The sequence below is a fragment of the Notolabrus celidotus genome, chromosome 7 (genome assembly GCF_009762535.1).
Source record: "Notolabrus celidotus isolate fNotCel1 chromosome 7, fNotCel1.pri, whole genome shotgun sequence".
In the NCBI taxonomy this organism is placed as follows: Eukaryota; Metazoa; Chordata; class Actinopteri; order Labriformes; family Labridae; genus Notolabrus; species Notolabrus celidotus.
This window is the reverse complement of record NC_048278.1, coordinates 12,176,335-12,196,598: the sequence shown is the minus strand read 5'-3', so window position 1 is coordinate 12,196,598 and position 20,264 is coordinate 12,176,335. Positions and strand designations below refer to the sequence as shown.

The 20,264-nt window shown below is 36.6% G+C and overlaps 1 protein-coding gene across 1 annotated transcript; it reads left to right on the top strand.

The window, feature by feature from the left end:
• Nucleotides 1–894: 894 nt before the first annotated feature.
• On the top strand, nucleotides 895–20,046 carry zmp:0000001082 (integrin alpha-M). The gene is given in 35 exon segments (XM_034688651.1): nucleotides 895–952; nucleotides 4,839–4,910; nucleotides 4,913–4,958; nucleotides 5,915–6,016; nucleotides 6,143–6,224; nucleotides 6,318–6,433; nucleotides 6,527–6,656; nucleotides 6,767–6,909; nucleotides 7,077–7,087; nucleotides 7,090–7,226; nucleotides 8,650–8,785; nucleotides 8,902–8,975; nucleotides 9,357–9,474; nucleotides 9,756–9,782; nucleotides 9,785–9,805; nucleotides 9,808–9,896; nucleotides 10,963–11,109; nucleotides 11,229–11,426; nucleotides 12,038–12,168; nucleotides 12,430–12,587; nucleotides 12,669–12,835; nucleotides 13,836–13,952; nucleotides 14,667–14,737; nucleotides 14,832–14,973; nucleotides 15,722–15,820; nucleotides 15,961–16,040; nucleotides 16,165–16,245; nucleotides 16,350–16,425; nucleotides 17,518–17,625; nucleotides 17,723–17,764; nucleotides 17,855–17,980; nucleotides 18,081–18,194; nucleotides 18,308–18,361; nucleotides 18,457–18,570; nucleotides 18,728–20,046. Coding segments are annotated over 35 exon segments (3,654 nt in total). The 5' UTR covers nucleotides 895–909; the 3' UTR covers nucleotides 19,010–20,046.
• Nucleotides 20,047–20,264: the final 218 nt, after the last annotated feature.

Here is a 20,264-nt window from a genome sequence, read left to right as displayed (position 1 = left end):
ACTGGATGGCGTTATGACGTAAGAAAAACACGATGGATTTTCAGAATGGATTTTTTGCATTTTTGGGGGGTTTGTAGACATGCCAGGGACACATATTTCAGGTAGAGAACCATTAAAAGTCGATTTTGCATGATATGGCACCTTTAAAATAATTCAGGGTGTTGACTTATTTATGAGAGGGAGGATTGAGAAATATTTTTTGACCGTTTTTTATAAGGATCAAAGGAGAATAGAAACTAGACACAACTTGCTTTTTTTCCAGTACTGTGTAGGTCAAATGACTGTCATGTGCTTCCTGAAAAAAAACCCTAATAGAGCAAAGATCAACATTAGTCACAAGTAGTTTAAATTAAAACTCCAAAGACATATCACAGACATACAAAATAAAAGATAAACTGATATCACAAAATCTCCACAAAGTGGCCATTTCATTTACACCTTTAATTTTTTTGGAAATCTTACACAAAAGAAGTGCTTTAAAACTGACATAACTATAACTAAACTATACTTAAGATTGAGTATAGATGGATCTAACATCAAATTGTTTATCTTATTCAATACAAAATAAACACAAAAAAGTCAAAAAAAAATTGTGTTTATTTACGTGTTCTGAAAGTGGGCTGGAAATAGCTTTCAATAGCCCAAACTTTCTTCATTCTGTGTCACTTTTTGAAAAAAATATTGTTCAAAAACGGCAAAAAAATAAATGTTTAGGAATTATACAATAAAAGGAGAAGCATCAGGGACAAACATTATTTGCTGAGAGCATTGCTGTAAGAGCAGAAGTGTCACAACCACCTGTTGCGGAAACGCCTAAATGTAAGAGAACACACAGGAAGTATTGCACAAAAAACATCACAGCAGGTTTCAGCAGCAGATCTTTTGGCATAGAGAAGAGTGATGTGAAAGATGCAGGGTCACATCTTCCTGCTCGGCTACTTAGTAGCTTTTGGTAAGTACTATCTTTTTTGTTTATTTGAGTCAAATATGAGACACAATCTCCAAAAAATGTATGATGGAGATCTTTTGCTGGAATGATATTAACGAGAAATAATGCAAAATCCTTGAGAGATGAAAAATGTGTTTAATTATTTTTGTTCAAAATAGTGCTTCTCATTTTCTAAATTGTTATCATTTTGTAATTTAATTGTGCATTGTAGGTGGTAACCCTCAATTTACTGTTCAGGAACTGTGCTGAATGCAAAAGTGTGTGAAATCTATCTGTGACCTGAAATAGGGGTGCGCGACCACAAATTTGCATGCTTTGACTGATTTATGTTGCTTCACTTTCAGACTTTTGAATCTGTAAAAGCAAGTTTCATTGCAGCACATTTTTACAGAACTAATCGCAACGATAGAAAATGAAAGGTCTTCCCAGAACATGCTTTTTTGAAGGGGAACAAACCTTTGATTTTCAGTGTAACTTTTTTTCTGAGTGGTACAAACTTCCTTTTTTCTGCATTGTAATTTTAAGATGAAACTTTTATTACTGTCAAAACCAGCACAGATTTTTTTTCTCTCTTTAACAATCAATGCGAGTGCCAAAGTGTCAAAAAGTGACTGGCAGACTGCAACTTTTTGTGTACTACTTTTTTTAGGCTATTTGGGGCAGCGCAATGGTTTGTGAATACAACACAAGTGAAGTGGCAGCGGTTGTTTTTTTTTTTAAATCTAGGTATCCCTTGCCACATCCAGCAAATACAGGGCAACATTCACTCTAGCAAGTACAAAGCTCACTCTCCTTTTTCCTCTTTTAGTTACCATCAATGCTGAGGGAAATGTCGGTCTCTAAAGCTGCTTAAAAATCTTAATATTGAAATCTAGTTGCTTCTTCTTCAATGTTTGATACCGGGAGTCCTCAGTGGTGGGTTATGGCTTTTCAGAATGTTTATTGGAGGAAACTGTATGATATGGCTGAAAACAACACTGACAACATCAGTGAAAGTCACCCAAAATAATGAACCTGAGGGTCAATGACCCAAAACTATGAACTGGGTGATGCTATAGTGCTACATAGAGGTGACAGGCACAGCAATATTTAGTGATAATTCTCTGTAATTTATAGCCATGACAAAAACCTCTAATAGGCCAATGTTTAGTTATTGATGTACTGTTTAAAATTAGACAAAAATACATGATACAAATGAATTACCTTTAATAACACGTTTATCAAAATAAAATGTAAATACAGAATCAGTCAAAGTTAAACATAAAAGTTGTCGACAGGATCATTGCTGATTTAAGTGGATTAAATGTAATACATTGGGGGTTTTCTGCCTTGCACATAGAGGGGAAACTCCTATTTTACTCATCAGAGTTGTTATCTGAGTGCTGAAAAGTGTTACTGCATGTGTGAAAATAGTTATATGCAATTTTTATACCCTGAGTTTCTCCAGAGAGAGCATTGCATTGTGAGTTCCATGTGTTGTCATTTAAGTCAGCATTTGACTGCAGACTACAACTTTAAAAAATGATTATGACTCAACTTCTTTGCAGTGCTCCTCATCTCTGCCCAGTGACAAGAGTTCTCTATTGCATATTAGCTTAACACACTCTAACCCTTCACTGAATTGCAGGTAATCGAGTTGCATTGAGCGAGTTTTGACAAGAATATGTCTAAAGGCATAAAAAAAAAATTTCTGCTTCTGGTTTGAATCAAATCTTAAACTCCATCCAGATTCCATAAAATGACATGCTATAGAAATGCAGTGCTTTACGGGTAAGGTACTCTTTTATTATTTACAGTGTAAGTGACTAATTTCCTAATTTCTTGTTTGAACAGAAAATGTTATTCTCACTAGCCAGCTAGTCTAAATGTAAGAAAACACTCAGAAATATAGCACAGCTTCTTAAGCATGGAAAAAAATACAGTATCACAGAGTCTTGGTTTTCTGAATGCAGTTAACGCTAGCACCAGCCAGATCAAAATACTGCTTGACTGCTTTGTCCAACGAGAGGCCTTTTGTCATCTGCTTGTCAACATGTCATCAAAGGTATTAATGTGTTTATATGTTGTGGCATTTCAATAGCATTGTGGCAGAAGCAATTAACAGCCATGGCTAGTGGCGGATGGCTGTGCTACAGCTTAGACAAAAAATGTGATCAACATTTCAGGCCAAGAAATATGAAATATAAAAAATCATTAAAATAACTAGTACTTCTGTTGATCACTAGCGACACGTTAAATTGGTAAGTCAATTAAATGCACACATTAGTAGTCTGAAAAAAACTGTCTCCTTATAATAAAAGGCCATAATAAAATAGGCTGGTTAGAGTATTTAAAAAAAACTCACAAAAAACTCACGGTTCGGATCAGATCACGGTTTTGAGTCACGGATCGGATCATTTTTCGGCTCAGCAAAAAAAATAAAAAATAAAAAGAAGACAAGAAAATATAACTTTGTCCCTCCATTTATTTTGTAAAACACTTTGCCCATTAAATAAAAACAACATTCAACTCAAAATGTACTGCATGTGCAAAGCACCCTATCTGTGGGCCCAGTCCTGCCTTATTCACTGCATTTCATGGCATGGCAAGTGAAGGAGCAGAGGAACTTCTAAAATGTCACTCTATTCTTCTTTCAATCGCTGATTTTCACCGTCCACTTTTCTTTGAGCTGCAAACTTGGAACACACCGTTTGATTCTAGGGTCCTACAGCTGGCAAAGTGCCAATATGCGAACTGCTCTATACACGAAAGTGAAAGTTAAAAATTGTACTCGCAGCATTGGACTCTAAGTGACCCAGTAACAGCCTGTCTGCGTATCGTTGACATGGAGACAAGTCCCAGTAAACACGCGGTGACCCGACCAAAACACAGAGTGAAGGAATAGTTCGGCGACCACAAATAGGCGGCCGGATGCGGTCCGCGGGCCGCGTATTGACGGCCTCTGGTCTAGTGGGTGCGCAACGTGGCTCAAGCACATTCAGCATTCACTGTATTTCACAGGGAAACCCAAAATGCTCCCATACATGTGACTTACAAGATGCAGGAGGGTTTTTAAGTTCCTCTGCTCCTTCACTTACCACGACTACCGCTGCGCTTGACGAGTGAGAGTGGATTGAACATGCGGTCATCACGTGAACACGCGCAACTTTTTTAATCAACCGATCCGCGGACTACGTCCGTGCCGAACCGTGGAGAGGCATCCCAACGGATCACGGATTCAACGGTGATCCGTTGCACCACTAGTGGATACACTCAACACTAGAAATGTAATTCAGGCACCATGAATGTTTAAAATTGAATGAACTTTGTGTTCTTATTTTTGTCTTGCCTCCACTCTTGTCTTGCGTTTTCTTTTTCTTTCTGCGTGTGTTGTAGTTGTAGTTATTGTTGTTGTGAGGTAATCTGTAATTTTGTTTACTGTTAGTCATGTTATGTGTCATTTTGCCAGTAATAAAGCAAGTTATAGAGTAAAGAAGATAATACAGCTTGTCTCAATTTAAACATAAAGCAGGAGAAACTTGATGTGTTGAACTGACATTTGTAAAAGCAGAACTATCCTTACACACCCAAATTACTCACTTTTTTCACATGAACTTTTTAGATTTTTGTCCTTGTATTTCTGCAAATAGTATATTATGTTACATGTGTGAAGTTGAGTTGTGCAGAGCAAAGACAAACAGTTGTTCAATCAAAGAAGTCCTAATTATCAACTTAGTGAAAAAATGTGATAGTTTGATTAGATACAAGACAGATGTAAGGGCTGAGATATTACTTTTTACATTTTGGTGAATAGAGTAGTATTTTTTTATATTGTTCAGATTCTGTATTTTTTAAGAACACAATTTTGCACATAAAACTTAAGTTTGTCTTCTTTTCTCAAAAACTGCAGCCCTCCCCATCTCTCTGGCCTTCAACATTGACACGAACAACCCTGATGTTCATGCCGGAGAAAAAAATGATTTCTTGGATACAAAGTGCTTCAGTTCATGTCTGGCACAACAAAGGGTGAGTTTATGTCTTGTGGTTTGGTTGATTTCAGTACTGATGTACTGTTGTTCTTATTTGTCATCCAGGTACAGTGATACATTTCCATCATGCCATGCATGTTTTCAGTTTGAATGTAACTTAAATGTGAAGATAAAGGACAAAAGAAGTTTTGTCCATCTGAGCCTGTAATGCAGACGGCAAGTCTGTGTGGTTTCATAACTTACTCACTACATTTTCTCACATCCTGTGAATAATCTTCCTGTGACAGAATCAAAAGATTAACATCCTGCATGCAACAAAAAAGTTCTCTAGTTGTCTATTGGTGCTTTTTACTGAGACCTGAAACTGGAATGGTTTAATATCCTTAATCACCGGCTCTCTTACTAATCATGTGTTAAATACTTGATTTTGCTTGGTCTAAACCCCATAAAAACAATTCTTTCGGTTGACAGTGTGGCAAAAAACATTAGAAATCATGGAGATAACATGGAGGATATTTTCAATATTACTCTTGATTTATTTGGTGAGCACAAAATAAAAAACAAAAGGGTGCTTCAGAGGCGTCAATCAAACTGAACAACACAGACACAAACCACAACATGGTATGGGCTTTGGCAGTGTTACAATACTGGTGGAGTGCAGAAACGAAGCCATCAGAAAAGCTATGGGGAAGAGGACTTTATACTGACAGATGCCTCTGTTATTTTCTGCATCTGTTAAAAATGAAGAGAAGAAAAGAGAAAATGCTAATGGTTTTGACTTTGCCCTGAATGAAGAGCTCCTGACTGTCAAATCTGGGGGAATTTTTCTTTTTCAATGTGTAAATTATTTTCAATCAGTAACATCATCTTTTAGACCAACAGCATTTTCTTGTGTTGGTGTTGGTGTCTTGAACCATCCTTTCAGGGGGGTTTTATGCATAACCATGCCAACCATAGCTTGTCCCTTACTTATTATGGCTGTTGATGTCATCCACAGGATAATCGTGACTGCACCTCTACAGCTAAATGGATCTGGGGGAATTTGCAAACCTGACCAACACCAAACCACAAATTGCTTCAACCCTAGAGGTACATAAATGTACTTTACCATACATTCAAGTATTAGAATCACAAAAAATATCTTCTTTTGCATTGCAGAATAAAAAATATGAAATGGAAACATAATTGTGAATTTATGAAACACTGATGAAATTATCCTGTTTAGACATTTCACTGCGAATGCAACAGTACCAGTCAAACACTTTGGCCTGTCGATAGCTGAGGATTCAACAAGCTCCCATTTCACTGTAAGAAAATCACAAATAAATGACTGGAAAATAATAAAAAAAAACTAATTGTGATATTTCTTTGCAAAACAAAAGTCTCTTTCCTTTTTTAAGGTTTGCAGTCCAAGTGTGGGCCATGAATGTGATGAGAACTCCTACCTGAACAGTGTGTGTTACATGTTTACAAATCAACTTCAGGAATTATCCTCATTCAAACCTGTTTTTTCAAGGTAAGGAAAGCACTGTTTAAATGCCTCAAGCTCTGTGGTAGTAACATCGCGTCCAAACTGCACAATCTTTGCAAATGTAATGTTTTTTTTCAGAGTGCACAGAAAAGACTGTGGACCTTGTGTTCTTTTTGATGGATCTGCAAGTATGACTGAAGAAGAGTTCAACAAAAATAAATTGTTCATAATGGATATAATGAAAACCCTCACGAGCACATCAGTTATGGTAACCAATCAATACTACAGCATTAACGGACGTTTTCTTTTGCAAATTATATCAACAGGATTTTTTATGAATGCCATTTCCTGCTGTCTGTTTTTCTTCTCTTTTCTCAGTTTGCAGCAGTTCAGTTCTCCTCAAACTACAGGAAAGTTTTTAACTTTAAGGACTTCAGAGCTGGCACTGCCCTGGATAAACTTGAAAAGGAGGGTCATTTGAAGACTCTGACCAACACGCACAAAGCACTCAAATTTGTGTTGTAAGTTCAGTTTCATCACACAGTTGGTTATCATGCACCTGATCAACTGAAAAGCAGAGTAGCAGATGTTGTAAGGAATTGATACTCCATTAAAACACTGTCATAGTATACTGAAGGATCACATTCATTTTGAACTTGAAACAAAACTTTTCAAACTTTTTTTTCAGGGAAGAGATCTTTGAAACCCAGACTCGGGTGCCTCACCTGACTCAACTCAAGTCCTGGTGCTAATCACTGATGGAGATCCCAGCGACACAGATAGACATAGGGTTATTAAGAAATATGATGACAAAAACATCATTCGCTTTGTCATTGGGGTAAGCTGTGAGTTGATGCAACGTGTCACATTTATCCCTCTTATTTGTCTCATGATAAAGTCCTTGTGGCTCAATTCATTTCATCACCCTAAAGCTCCTGTGAGGAGTTGTTCAGTTTTGAAACTGAAGTTGTGTAACAGGACACATGCACATAAAAAGGAAACACTGTCGATGTTCATCTGCATTTATGAAATATTTTAGGACTGTTTTACAGAAGGCTGTGTGACTTTGCTGTGAACAATCACATACGGTATAACTCAGGAATCAGCCAATTTGGCTGTTCTGTTCACCACTATGCAGATGACATACAGTTACATGCTGCAAAGAATCTGGCGTCTGGTTTGACAGCAGTTTGAATTTCAAGCATTATAACACAAAACTTGTAAAGTCGTGTTTTCACCACCTCAGAAATATTTCTAAAATTCGGTCCATTTTAACTTTTAAAGACACAGAGACGATTTTACATGCTTTTATCTCATCACGCCTGAACTACTTTAACAGTCTTTTTAGCAGCCTGAACAACAAATCCCTTAATCATCTCCAGACTGAACAGAACTCAGCTGCCAGGGTTTTAACCAGAACCAACAAATATGACCATATCTCTCCAGTTTTAGCTTCCTTGCACTGGCTTCCTGTATGTTTTAGAAATGATTTTGAGATTTTACTGATTACTTTTAAAGCTCTACGTGGACTTACTCCAAGCTTTATAGCAGACCTTTTAACACCCTACAAGCCGATCCTCGGGCAGAGGTTTATTGTGCATTTCAGTTACAAAAATGAAAAATTCGCAGTGAGGGGTCCGACACTCTGGAACCATCTGCCCGAGAAGATCAGGTCTGCTGAGTCAGTGAGCTCTTTTAAATCCCTTCTGAAAACATACTTTTATCGCAGCTGCCTTCCCGGATTTTATCTGAATTTTATTTTATTGTATTTTAACCATCTTAAGAAATATATTTTAAAATAATTGTAATCCTTTAGAGTTCTTTTAGGGGAATGTTATGTCTTTTAAAATGTTAATTTCTTTATCTTGAATTGTGTTTTTTTTTTATTAACTGCCTGTTTTATTTTGCTGCCCATGTAAAGCACTTGGTAACTTGGTTTTGAACAGTGCTCTACAAATAAAATTATTATTATTATTATTATTATTATTATTATTATTATTATTATTATTATTATTATTATTATTATACTTGTGAGACACAAAAACAATAGTTAGGACATGATTCACCAGCATGTGATCATTTCACATACTTTATCCTTAAGTAAAACTCTAATTAAAATGGTGACATTTTCATTACAGCTAATACATATGTTGAACAACTTGACCCATTTTCAGCTTTAAGTCAGCGTTGCCTAAAAATGCTGCGTTTATTTTGTCCGCACCAGACTTGAGGGCATAATCTTAAACAGCTTTTGGTTTCAGGTGAAAAAAGCTGAACTGGACAAATTCAGGGCCATTGCTTCAGAACCAAAAGACAAAAACGCCTTCAAAATTGAGAACTACGACGGACTCGCAGGAGTACTGGAGAACTTGCAAAAGAAGGTTTTTAACTTGGAAGGTGATATGCAGTTTTGTCTTCTCATCATTTTTACAATGAGATTAAAAAAAAATTATTTCATCATGCTGGTGTGCTTCTGTACTTACAACACTAAACACTTCTGTTTTTATATGTAGGCTCCAAAGTGGCTCGGGCAGGAAACATGACAAATGAAATGTCACAGAGTGGATTCAGTGCAGTTTATTACAAGGTGAGTCAAGTCAAAACAGACCTGTAGTCCATTATCACAGTGAAGAAGCCAACCCTTTATGTCACTTTTGCACTGGTTCCTGACTCATGCTTTCCAAAAAAAATTAACACGAATGTAATCCAATAAGAAAATGAGGCAGACTTAAATTGAAATATATTGAAATTATTCAAAATATTAACGGGTACCAAATAAAATGCACAGGTGGATTTCACACAATTCACTGATTTCTGTAACACCTCAAGCGACCAACGAAGCCACAGCCACAGTTGGACAACAGGCAGTCATGTTGAAATGTGTAACCAATGTTTTATACAATACACAAGTGTTGGCAGCTCCTTTCCTCTGTGTGCTTTGATTTGTGTTCCACATCTCTGTCTCCAGGACACTTTGATTCTTGGTTCAGTGGGAACAAACACCTGGAGTGGTTCTCTTCAAGAGCTTCACGGACCAAATACAACACAAATAGAAGATCCTCACATGCTGATGGACTCTTACATGGGTAAAAAAAAAAACAAGATCATTATTTCTGGGGGGGCTATATTCCTATCATTCTCTCTTTAAAAAATATTTTCACTTTGCTTAAATGCTGATTTTCTATGCTGATGTGATATTGTATCCGAGATATTGCCCCAGTTACTTATATTTTTCAGTTTAGATGATACATTCAAAGCAGCTTTGTAATGGATATATATTTAATAGATGTGATGCATATTTCAGAAAATATGTTAATTAGTGGCTTGAGTGACGACTAAGTACATCATCACATGTCTGACTGTTACAGGTACTCTGTTTCTGTTGGGGAGAGGAATAGGCTCCTCTGTATTTCACTGGGCACCAAGGTTTCTGCACACAGGACAGGTTGTGCTTTTCATTCAGAATGAAAAGAAGTGGACTGCAGCGCACAGAGAAGACGGAGACCAGGTTGGTAACTGTGTCAGGAAATTCACTTGCTTTATCAGTCTTAATTGAAAAGTTACATCTTCCTTATTGTCTTCTTCATGGGTGCTGTTCTTGTTGTTGAATGCTCCATCTGTCATCACAAATTATCAACAGCCTTTATCGACATCAGAGCGGGTGTATATCACTGCTTATAGATGTAGTTAGAACTTAAACATCAAGAGAACGTCATGGGGCAGATTTGCTTTTTCCTGTAGGAAACAGGAAACAAAAAATGACTCACCTTCATACCTGCTGCAAGATAAAAAATCTATCAGTCATGCTTTCAACAAAAGTCAGCATAGAACTAAATGTGCAGAGTTTTTTTCTCTAAAAAATGTAGATGGCAGTAGAATGAAGTCACTGGTTTACTCCCTGTTACCACTCAAATAATATGTTCTGGGCCATGTAAAATACTTCTGAAAGTACAGAGAAGCGATGGTTAGCATAAAAATGGAAGGTGGAAGAGTTTACAGATTATGCAATTCAAAAATCAAGTTGACCTCTTCAAGTCAAGTCATCTTTCTTGTCATTTGAACCGTATTCCTTTGTACAGAAAGATTACATTTTGTTTCTCCAGGATGTTGATGTTACATAAAAAGTTTGATCAGACAAAAAAAACATGGTTAGATATAGTACAGAAGAGTGGTTAAAGCTGAAGAGGCAGAGCTAGTGTAAAAACAAGACCAGCATTGAATGATCTCCCCAATAAGGGATCCTTTTTTTTTGCATTTTTAAGAAAAAATGTAAATATGGTGAATAAAGGCAACATTTTATCACGAAACTAGATTGTATTCATACATTTAAATTCCATTTGGAGATGGAAATTGTGTAACGGAATAGAGCTACATATAGCACTTTAGTGGCAGTGTGCACAGACTGAAGTAACCGCAGTGAGAGAGGAAACCAAAGAACTCCCTTGCAGGGCACCAAGGTTTGCTAGAAGACAAAAGCAGTGTGTGTCTGAAGCTTTTGCCTGAATGTATTTTTTTTGTTCTAAAATGTAGTGCATCCTTTTCTAACTGAAATAATTTCAACTTTGTTTCTTTAGTTTGGTTCCTACTTTGGTGCAGAGCTGTGCTCAGTAGATATCAACTCAGATGATGACACTGATTTCTTACTGGTTGGAGCTCCTTTGTTTTACAAGCCTCAGGAAAAGAAAGAAGGCCAGATCTACGTCTACACTCTGACTGATGAGGTGGGCTCAGATTCTGTGTTTGAAATGTAATGAGGTGAACTTGGAAATAGGTAATATATATATATACAGTATACTGTATGTTTATTTTCTTAATCGCAGAACATATGTTAACATTTCAGAGGAAACTGATAAAGGTACTGGTTGTTACTGCACCATCCATGGGGAGATTTGGTACCACCATTTCTAGTCTTGCAGACCTGAATGGAGATGGACTTCGTGATGTTGCTGTTGGAGCTCCCCTGGAGGATGAAAACAGGGGGGCGGTGTACATCTATCTCGGTGACAGACACAAAGGGATCCGCAGCAGTTTCAGCCAGGTGAGATAGAGTAAACCTGGACCATGACATGTCTTTTTCTTGATTTATATGGATACAAACTAGTTAGCCTGATGAAGTTTTTCCTTTCTGACAAATGTTTGCTGATGGTGGAATTGTGGGATCTGTCTAGATCTGCTCTCTCTGTGAATTTAGTGCTTCACTAATTAGTGCACTGCAGTAGAAGAACATGTGGCGTTGAGAAAAGTGCAAAAACAAATGAGTTTTCTGAAAACAAAGTAAAGCATCTGAGACGCTATTTACATGTATAGTCTTAAAAAAAAACCTTGTATGTCCAGCAATTGCGATCATACATGGCTTGATGTATGAAGTAACTGTTAATTAACACCTTAACTAATGATGTGTTAAACAAGTTGTCATTACATAAAGTCATAGTGATCATTAGTTGGTGAACAACAGGAAATAATAGTGCATCCCTTAGATATTCACACAGAAATTCATCATGAGTCATGCATTATTTCAACCTGAATTAAGCATTAATTCTCTAGAAAAACAAAAACGTACCATTATTGTGAAGTGTTACCTTTGAACTCTATCTGTCTCATCCTGAGAAATCATGCATGGATTAAATTGTCAAATCTTTGTTATTGCAGAGAATCCTAGGGCAGAAAATAAAGCCTGAGCTGAGATTCTTTGGACAGGCTATTGTTGGGAACATTGACCTCGGAGAGGACGAACTGCCAGATATTGTGGTGGGATCACAGGGCATGGCTGTTGTTTTAAGGTACACTACACAAAGATATGTCTTTCAACTGAATGACTACACTCGTTTGTATACAGTGTTGGGGAAAAAAAGAAGAATTAGCTCAGGTTTAACTAAATACAATGATCATGGCTGTGTCAAATAAAGGTTGTGAAGAGAGGTCAAATAGTGAGCTGATGCCTTGTTTGTACATACCTTATGCAGTTATAAACAACTATCAATTCAAAAAGACATTCTCAAAGACAATAATACTTTTTAATCAATTTGATCAATGTCTTTCAGATCCAGGCCTGTCTTTAATGTCATAGCAAGACTATCCTTTTACCCTGAGGAGATCAGTAAGGACAAAATTGACTGCCTGGGCAACCAAGATGAAATTTTACCAATGGTTACCCTCACAGCCTGTTTTAAAAAGATGGAAACAACAAAGAGCAAAGCAGGTAAGGACACCCAATAATTTATTTTCAGGAGCATTTATAAACACCATCAGTATGTTTGAATCCTGCCGTATGCTTTTGCAGCAGCATTGAGCTCTGGACTGAACATCTCATACACGCTTGATGTGGATCCAATGAGACAAAAAACCAGAGGTTTCTTCAGTCAACTTGACAGGAAAGCCAGGAATGTTACCTCAACCTATGAGCTCATGGATAAAGACACCTGCTTCAACTACTCCATCTACATGCCAGTATGAAAATTTAATAGTCTCTAAGTCTCTAAACCTTAACTAGTTAGTTCCTTATTTTTTATTTTAACCTATAGAGATTATTTAAAAGTGCAGTGTGTAGAAATGGGAATATTCAGCAATATCTAGTTCTAAATTCTAGTTTCAAACGCTCCCTTGTTTGTTCATTCCTCTCATCACATCACACAGCGATAACAACCTTCAAGGACAAGAAGCTCCTGTGATGTATGATGAGAATGATCCTCCGTTTGTCAAGTTTTTACCATCAGAAACGTCTATCAGTACAAATTATTTTCGACACAATAACTACTCTCTTCTTCTGCATTTCATGCAGCCAATCACTAAATACAGAAGCACGTATCCTTGTTTGTCTTTTCCGTGCTACTGTAGAAACATGGCTGTGCAGCCTCCGTGGAAGGAGACCTGCTTCTATGTAGATATAAAATGCTCATTCTGTGTTAACACAAACAAAATTACGTTTTTTAGGTGTTGATACACTAATTTAAACATATATATCATATTCCATTTCAACCAATTATTTTCTGCTACATATCAATAAATACTACACACTGTACCTTTAAGAAAGGTTTCATATAGCAGGAATAGTATATACATTTACCTCAGTTAGAAATAATGATTAACAACTCTGGGCTTTAACATGTTTCAGGGAAACTTTTAGGACTCAAAAGAGTCCAATATTTGGCACCTTAATTCCGGATTTAGCATTAAAAAATGATTGTGTTGTTGCAATGCATGGAAATCTGCTGTAAATTTGATGATCCTCAACAAAACTCCTGTCCATGTTGCACTACTTTTAGGTCCTATTCGCTGGTACAACTATAACCCTGATGCATTCTCATCTCTTTTAATTGAATGCTAACAAAGACATTGATAGTATTCAAGTACACTTGTTGGTATTTACTCTTTTGTTTCTGGGTCCCTTTCCTGCACTGTATGAAACTCTCGTTTTCAAGAAGCAGATGACTTTTTGTTTATTTTGCAGAAATGTGTTGAAGACACATATTCGTCCATCCCCATCAAGTTGCAGTTTTCCCAAGATGACAGTGAGGGCGCGAGTGCTGTCCTGAATGTGGACAGCAAAAGACAGGCTGTCGTGGAGGTATGAACAGTCGCATGACTTTACAACATGTACAATTTTCTTTGTTCATGTGAACAGTTTCATTTCCACATACAGTATTGGCGTGTCTATGAGGAACTGGATCTTTTGTTTTGTTGACAAACAGACTAGAGTTGCAAATTAAATTCTGCTTAAAGATGAGAGAACATCTTTTATTAAAAGCACTACAAGGAGTCTGAAATAGTCTCACTCATTTCCTGATACCTTCTACATGACCTACAACATAAATTTAGATTATCAATGACAAGAGTGGTTACTAAAATTCACTAGGAAGTCACTAACATTCTCAAACTCAATTTTAGTGACTGTTTTCAGTTTTGAGATGCACTAACCAAAGAAATTCAACACAACTCCAAATAGGATAGCCAGAAACAAAGCTTTATTATCTGATTGTTTTTTCTCTCATTAAATTGTCAAAGAAGTTGTTATTACTTTTTTACTGAAGTTGGAAATATTCAAGACCTGTCAGTAAGAAATACATCTTAACATATCTGCTGCTATAAATGAGTGTTTGGCCAAACAGCCAAGATCAGCTTGTAAAGTCATTCCTGTTACTCTTCACTCCATCATCATCATCTGGAGTGTTTAAAAACTTGGATTGCTCAGATTTTTATTTTCTTATTTTTTTACTAAAGGATTTCTGGACAGCTCATTTTAAGTGGGACATAAATTGTTTTTTTTGGTTTTTTTTTTCAGATTCCCTTTGAAAAGCAATGTAGGGGAAATGACACCTGTATTGCTGAACTGGAAGTGGATTTTAACTTTATGTACGTATTACTGACAAACAAAGCACAGCAACTACAGGATTAAATTTACATGGCCACATGTAAGAAGTACCTTGTTTTTTTTTATTTCTATTAGGACGCCGACATTGCTGGTGACAGAAGACAATTACTTCAACGTGTCACTAGTGCTGTCCAATCATGGGGATGACTCATACAACACCAGCCTTACAATGTACTATCCTCCAGGCCTCTCCTTCTCCATGATGACTCTTACAAAGGTGAGTTAAAAATCAATCAAATAAAGTAAAGGGCTAAAATGAGGGTTTTCAAAGATATCAGCCTGAGATAAATAAAGGGTTTTGTGAGCTGTAGAAAAATGTAGTCTGCTCTCGCACACATATAAGAGGGACACTAAAAAGCCTTTAAAGGAGCATAATACCCCTTCTTTTTTTAAAGCCTGGACTGGGTTTCAGGTATTTCAGGACCAGCTGTGAGGTGTTATTGGGTAGTTTTACAGAGAAGTTAGCAAGGCAACACAGGATATAAAAACAAAGAAACACAAAGCAGAAATGTTACAACTGTGGCCAAAAATGAAAAAAGAACTAAAAACTTTATCAGTTTCACATCGTGTTATTTCCACTTACTGTTGGGTTATCTTGGCTCATTGTCTATCTAGCATGACTGTTGTTTATCAGGTGAAAGTCAGGGCGATTGAGTCTATATGAAATACAGCTATAAAGTTGATGGGATCAGGGCTGTAACTCAAACTAAAATCTAATTTTTCTGGAAATGCTTTTTACTGAATTAATTTGTTTCATGGCATTAAAGTTCATTGACTTTGTCTTTTATAAGTTTTATTTTTGTGGCTCTCTACTTTTTCTTTGTTCATTGTGTTTTAAATGTTCTTCTTTCATACTACAGCACTATGTCATGGTGTCATTAAAAAACCTTACCATTATTTTGAATTGAATACAAGATAAAGACTTTTATCCTAAAGTATCCCACCTTGTTCTTCTCTGAAAACAGTGGACCAGACCCATTCTTCACAGCTGTTATGATCTTAAAGACGTTCTCAACAAAACTATCTGTGGTGTCAGCCGCCCCGTGTATCGCAGCCTGTCAGTTGTGAGTCATACTGCACCCTGACACCTCCTGAATTTAAAGAAGTCAAGTTTCATAACCAATAACTGTAAACTTACCTTTATATCTCTGCTCTTGTTTCGTCTTTCTCTGTGAATCTAATCTAACACCTCTTCTCTGTGAAGGCAACATTTCATTCGTCTTTCCTCATCATGACCAACTACGAGTGGAACGACACCATTGCGATGACTATCACTGGAAATAGGTAGAGGTCCTCTCCCACAACACACAGAACAAAAGCAAACACCTTTCTCTGTTATAGAAAAACTGCTTAACATTATGACATTTTGTATCTTTGATATTCACAATAACTGCTTTCATATACTCAGTGACAACACAAACTCCACTGGGACCAATTCCCTGACCAAAAGCATCCCAGTACAATTTGAAGTCAAAATGGCAGTGACTGTGTAAGTGGTCTTATTGAGACAAATTGGCCTTTTGTAATTGTAGTTAAAATATGTGTTTGGATTTGAATTACAATCAACTTTGAAATCACCCTATGTGCTTTCAGGAAAGAAGACTCCATCAACTATCTGGACTTCACAACAGAGGATACTGCACCAAAAAAAATGGTTGCAATATACAAGGTGAAGCAGATGATAACATAAGTGATTTTAATACAAAGTGCGACCATAGAAATGCTAGCTAATGAAGTTTATATTCATTACCTATTAAGTAATTTATGGCTTCTTTGGGGAAGCTGAACAGCACTGAAACCATAAACCATAGTGTTTAGAAGTGGTACAGCCACTGTGAAGTCACATTCATTTAAGGAACAACAATCTGATGACTTAAATTCAGCATTTTACCCAAAGCCATCTTGTTTTGTTTTGTTTTGTTTCTTAATTTATTTATTCACTTATTTCTTTGGTTTATTTTTTTTTTATTTACACCTCAAATGCATCTACTCCTTCAACAACTGGTTTAGTTCAAATACTTTAGTCTAGCTCATTGAACCAGGGTATTTTGTCCTTATCACTGGAACCTCTACTTTTGCCAAGGTGGTCTTATACCTTTACTTCAGGTTAAAGCTTCCTCTCGCCCATGTATTCACAAGTTTGTAAACTGTATTTTTGAGAGTAATGTCTCTTACACCTGACAAATATGTTCGTCCACCCAAATGTCAATGAGGCATTTCAGCTCCTTGACATTTGATGATAATCACAATCTTCATGTTTAAGGTGATTTGATTGTTTTATTTCAAATTACAGTCAAGCAGTTTATTTAAATACCAAATACAGACAAACCCTGTACTGAGAGCTGTTCAGTCCAACTTAACCCATGACTCATTTGGTTGGTAGGTCAATTGGCTTACATTAGTTGGTGTCTTGGGGCCAACTTCCTACTATGTTAAGTGTGACCAGTAACCCTAACCCCAACCCTAACCCTAACCCAGTCAAGGCGTTTCATTACCTATGCTGAAGCAAAAGGAGGCTGTGATGTAATTGTTTAAAGTTGGAGTCACCCCCTTCTGGTTGTTAAAAAGAATTCTAGGATGCTTCCCTTTCTCTTTATTTTTCATACCAATAGTCCTCAATAGTTTACTTTCTCAGGATCACATTTTCTAATGAGACTGGTTTGAACTTCATCATCTAACTCTTGGCAAGAAAAATAAATAGTTGTTTTATTTTTCAAACTATTCTTTTTAAAATTGTCCATGTGTCTCTTTGTATTTGCAGATAAATAATCCTGGTTTGAAGGCCTACCCTGTAAATGTGTCCTTGTTCTTCCCCACTAAACTGGAACACAACTTTGAAATGACAAACTATCAAGTCTTGGTCCAGGAGGTAACTTGACAAATGAAAAAATGAAATGTATACATGATGCTGCTCTGTGTAGAACAACAAATCTCTTATACTGATATAATATTGCATCTATTTAAAGAACAAAACGGAATGCTCCAACCTTGAAGACAAGACATCTGACGTAAGTTAAACCTACTTAATATCAATTTCAAGCTTCTAGTGTCATAAATACATGAATACCTTTGATCAAATGTGTTTTGTGGTGTTGCAGTATTGCTCCAAAGAAAAATACTGCAAAATCCTGAGGTGCAACAGTTTCATCCTGGAGAAGGAATCCGCTGTGGAGTTTGTGTTGTCGGGAGATGTACAATTCAAGGATCTCAAACAACAAGCATCGGTATGTGGCAACAAAACACACACTCAAACACTAAGGACAGGACAAACACACAGTTTAAAGTCCTGAATATGTCTTTAACTTGACATTCTTTGTATTGCAGAATATTGCCTTTTTCAAGAGATATACTGGAGACAGTGCAGAGGTTAAATTCAAAAGTTTTCTGCAGGTCGATTATAACAAGCAAAAATATGTGCTGAAACCTTACAAACAAGAGGTAAGTTGAGCACAGTGATGCAATTTTTAGAAATATATTGCTTGTCCTGCTTTTCAGTATTCTTCACTGATCATGATTATTATTGAACATGAAATTGAAATGGTCATAAACAGGAAAAATCTGATGAAAGTGGCCTGTGGAAAAACAGAGATCCAACTGTACAATGGGTACTTTTACATTTTAAAATAATTTTGCATATTTTAAATACTAAAAGCTGAAACCCTGCTTCTTAAAGCATTTTTTCTGTGTTTCTTGCCAACAGTGCAGTGAAGTTCGGGCTGAATTTGTAATCCCCCCCGATCGACTCCTGATCATCTTGACTGGAGCTGGACTGGGACTGTTGCTTCTGATCATACTCACAATCATCATGTTTAAGGTGATTCAATAGTTTTATTTCAAATTACAGTCCAACAGTTTATTCAAATACCAAATACAGACAAACCTTATATTGAGAGCTGTTCACTTTAAGTAAATTTAAAATACTGTAATTGTTTCTTGATCTTTCTTTGTTGTTCTCTATTTTTCTGCACAAGTTGGGTTTCTTTAAGAGGAAAACACTTGAGGATTATCAAGCGGAAGATGATGCTCTCCAGGCTGGCTCACCGACTGAGTTCATCCCTTTCCCCAGCAATGGAACAGGCAGCCAGCCAGAGACGGATGCCAAATCTGATCAACCTCTAGAGGAAAAGAAGCTTCTTAATAGTGATGATGAAACCAACAATCCTTCACTGGATGATATAGAGAAAAAGACTGATGCCACTTGGAACCCTTCATCATTCCCAAGTTTGGAAGAACTGAAAATAACTGAAGATTGATGAACCAGCCAAGCTAACACAATCCACCTAGCAGGTCATTTCCAAAGCTTTTTCAATTACAAGCCAAAATTCATTTAAGTAGAGCAAAAACCAAAGTGTTAGTTTTATGTCCATTTATAAGTTAGTACTTTGTATGTAATTGAGCTTGGACAGGCTTTGACTAGTCTTTCCTGAACTACTGATACCAATCAACAGATTGAAAATTAGATAAAGATTTAGTTTTTTACTGATGATCCACTGCGGTTTATTTCCAGAGCTAGCAATTTCCCAGTCATACTCGGCATTTAGCATTTTCATAAGTCTTATTCATACCTACGCATTGAATCTATGAAGAAGTACAGAAATGCAGCCTAAATCCTGCCCCCTTACCGACATATTGTACTGGTGACCTTTTACAGTCAGAGTAAGCCAGCCAATTGAGCTGCGGTGACATCCCACTCCTACTGTGAACCAAAACACACTTTCAACTTAACAACAAAAAGTTATCCCTCAGGTGGTGTCAGTATTGGTTGCGTTTTCTCTTGCCTTTCCTCCTCTACTCTGCTAATGCTAAAAACTGTTTAACGTGTATTTTGATTTCTTCTTTTGTCCCAAACGGCATGTGCGTATTTTATGTACAGCCTGTTAAGTGGTCCTCTAGATACATCTGGCTGTTTGAAAGGTTGGTGGAAAGGTAGTAAGGGCTCAGGATGTCTTCACTGTCCACCCATAGCAGAATATATAAATTGCTTTAAATATTACCATTAATTGTTAGAAGAGCCCATGTTTTTCTTGCCGTTTGTTGCAAATCAAGGGTAGAAAACATTCGCTCTGTCCTGGGAGTAAGCTGGTTTTCTGGTTTCTTCAAACCTGCAATGCAATCAGCATAATCACTTCTTCAAGATGTGATTATTCAACACCTAAATATTTGTATGCCGTCCTGACTCGAAGTAGAGTAAACAGAGGGAGGTCATTTGCTCTGCTATTTCACACTATTACTCACATTTTTATTCTCAAACAACACATGGCTGTTTCAGATTTTTGTAAAAAAAAAAAAAGGTCATACCAGTACAATCGTGTCAGTAAAATTTCAAAACAAACATCTGCCCTTATTTTCTATGAAACTTATTGGAAAGGTTGATAGATTTCTGAATGGAACAAGATCTGACAACATCAGCATTTCTCTAAAATGAATGATGTGACTTAAGTAGAAATAAAACATAGTAATCATCCAAAAAATGGCTATGTAAATAAATGCAGCTTGTATATAGGAAAT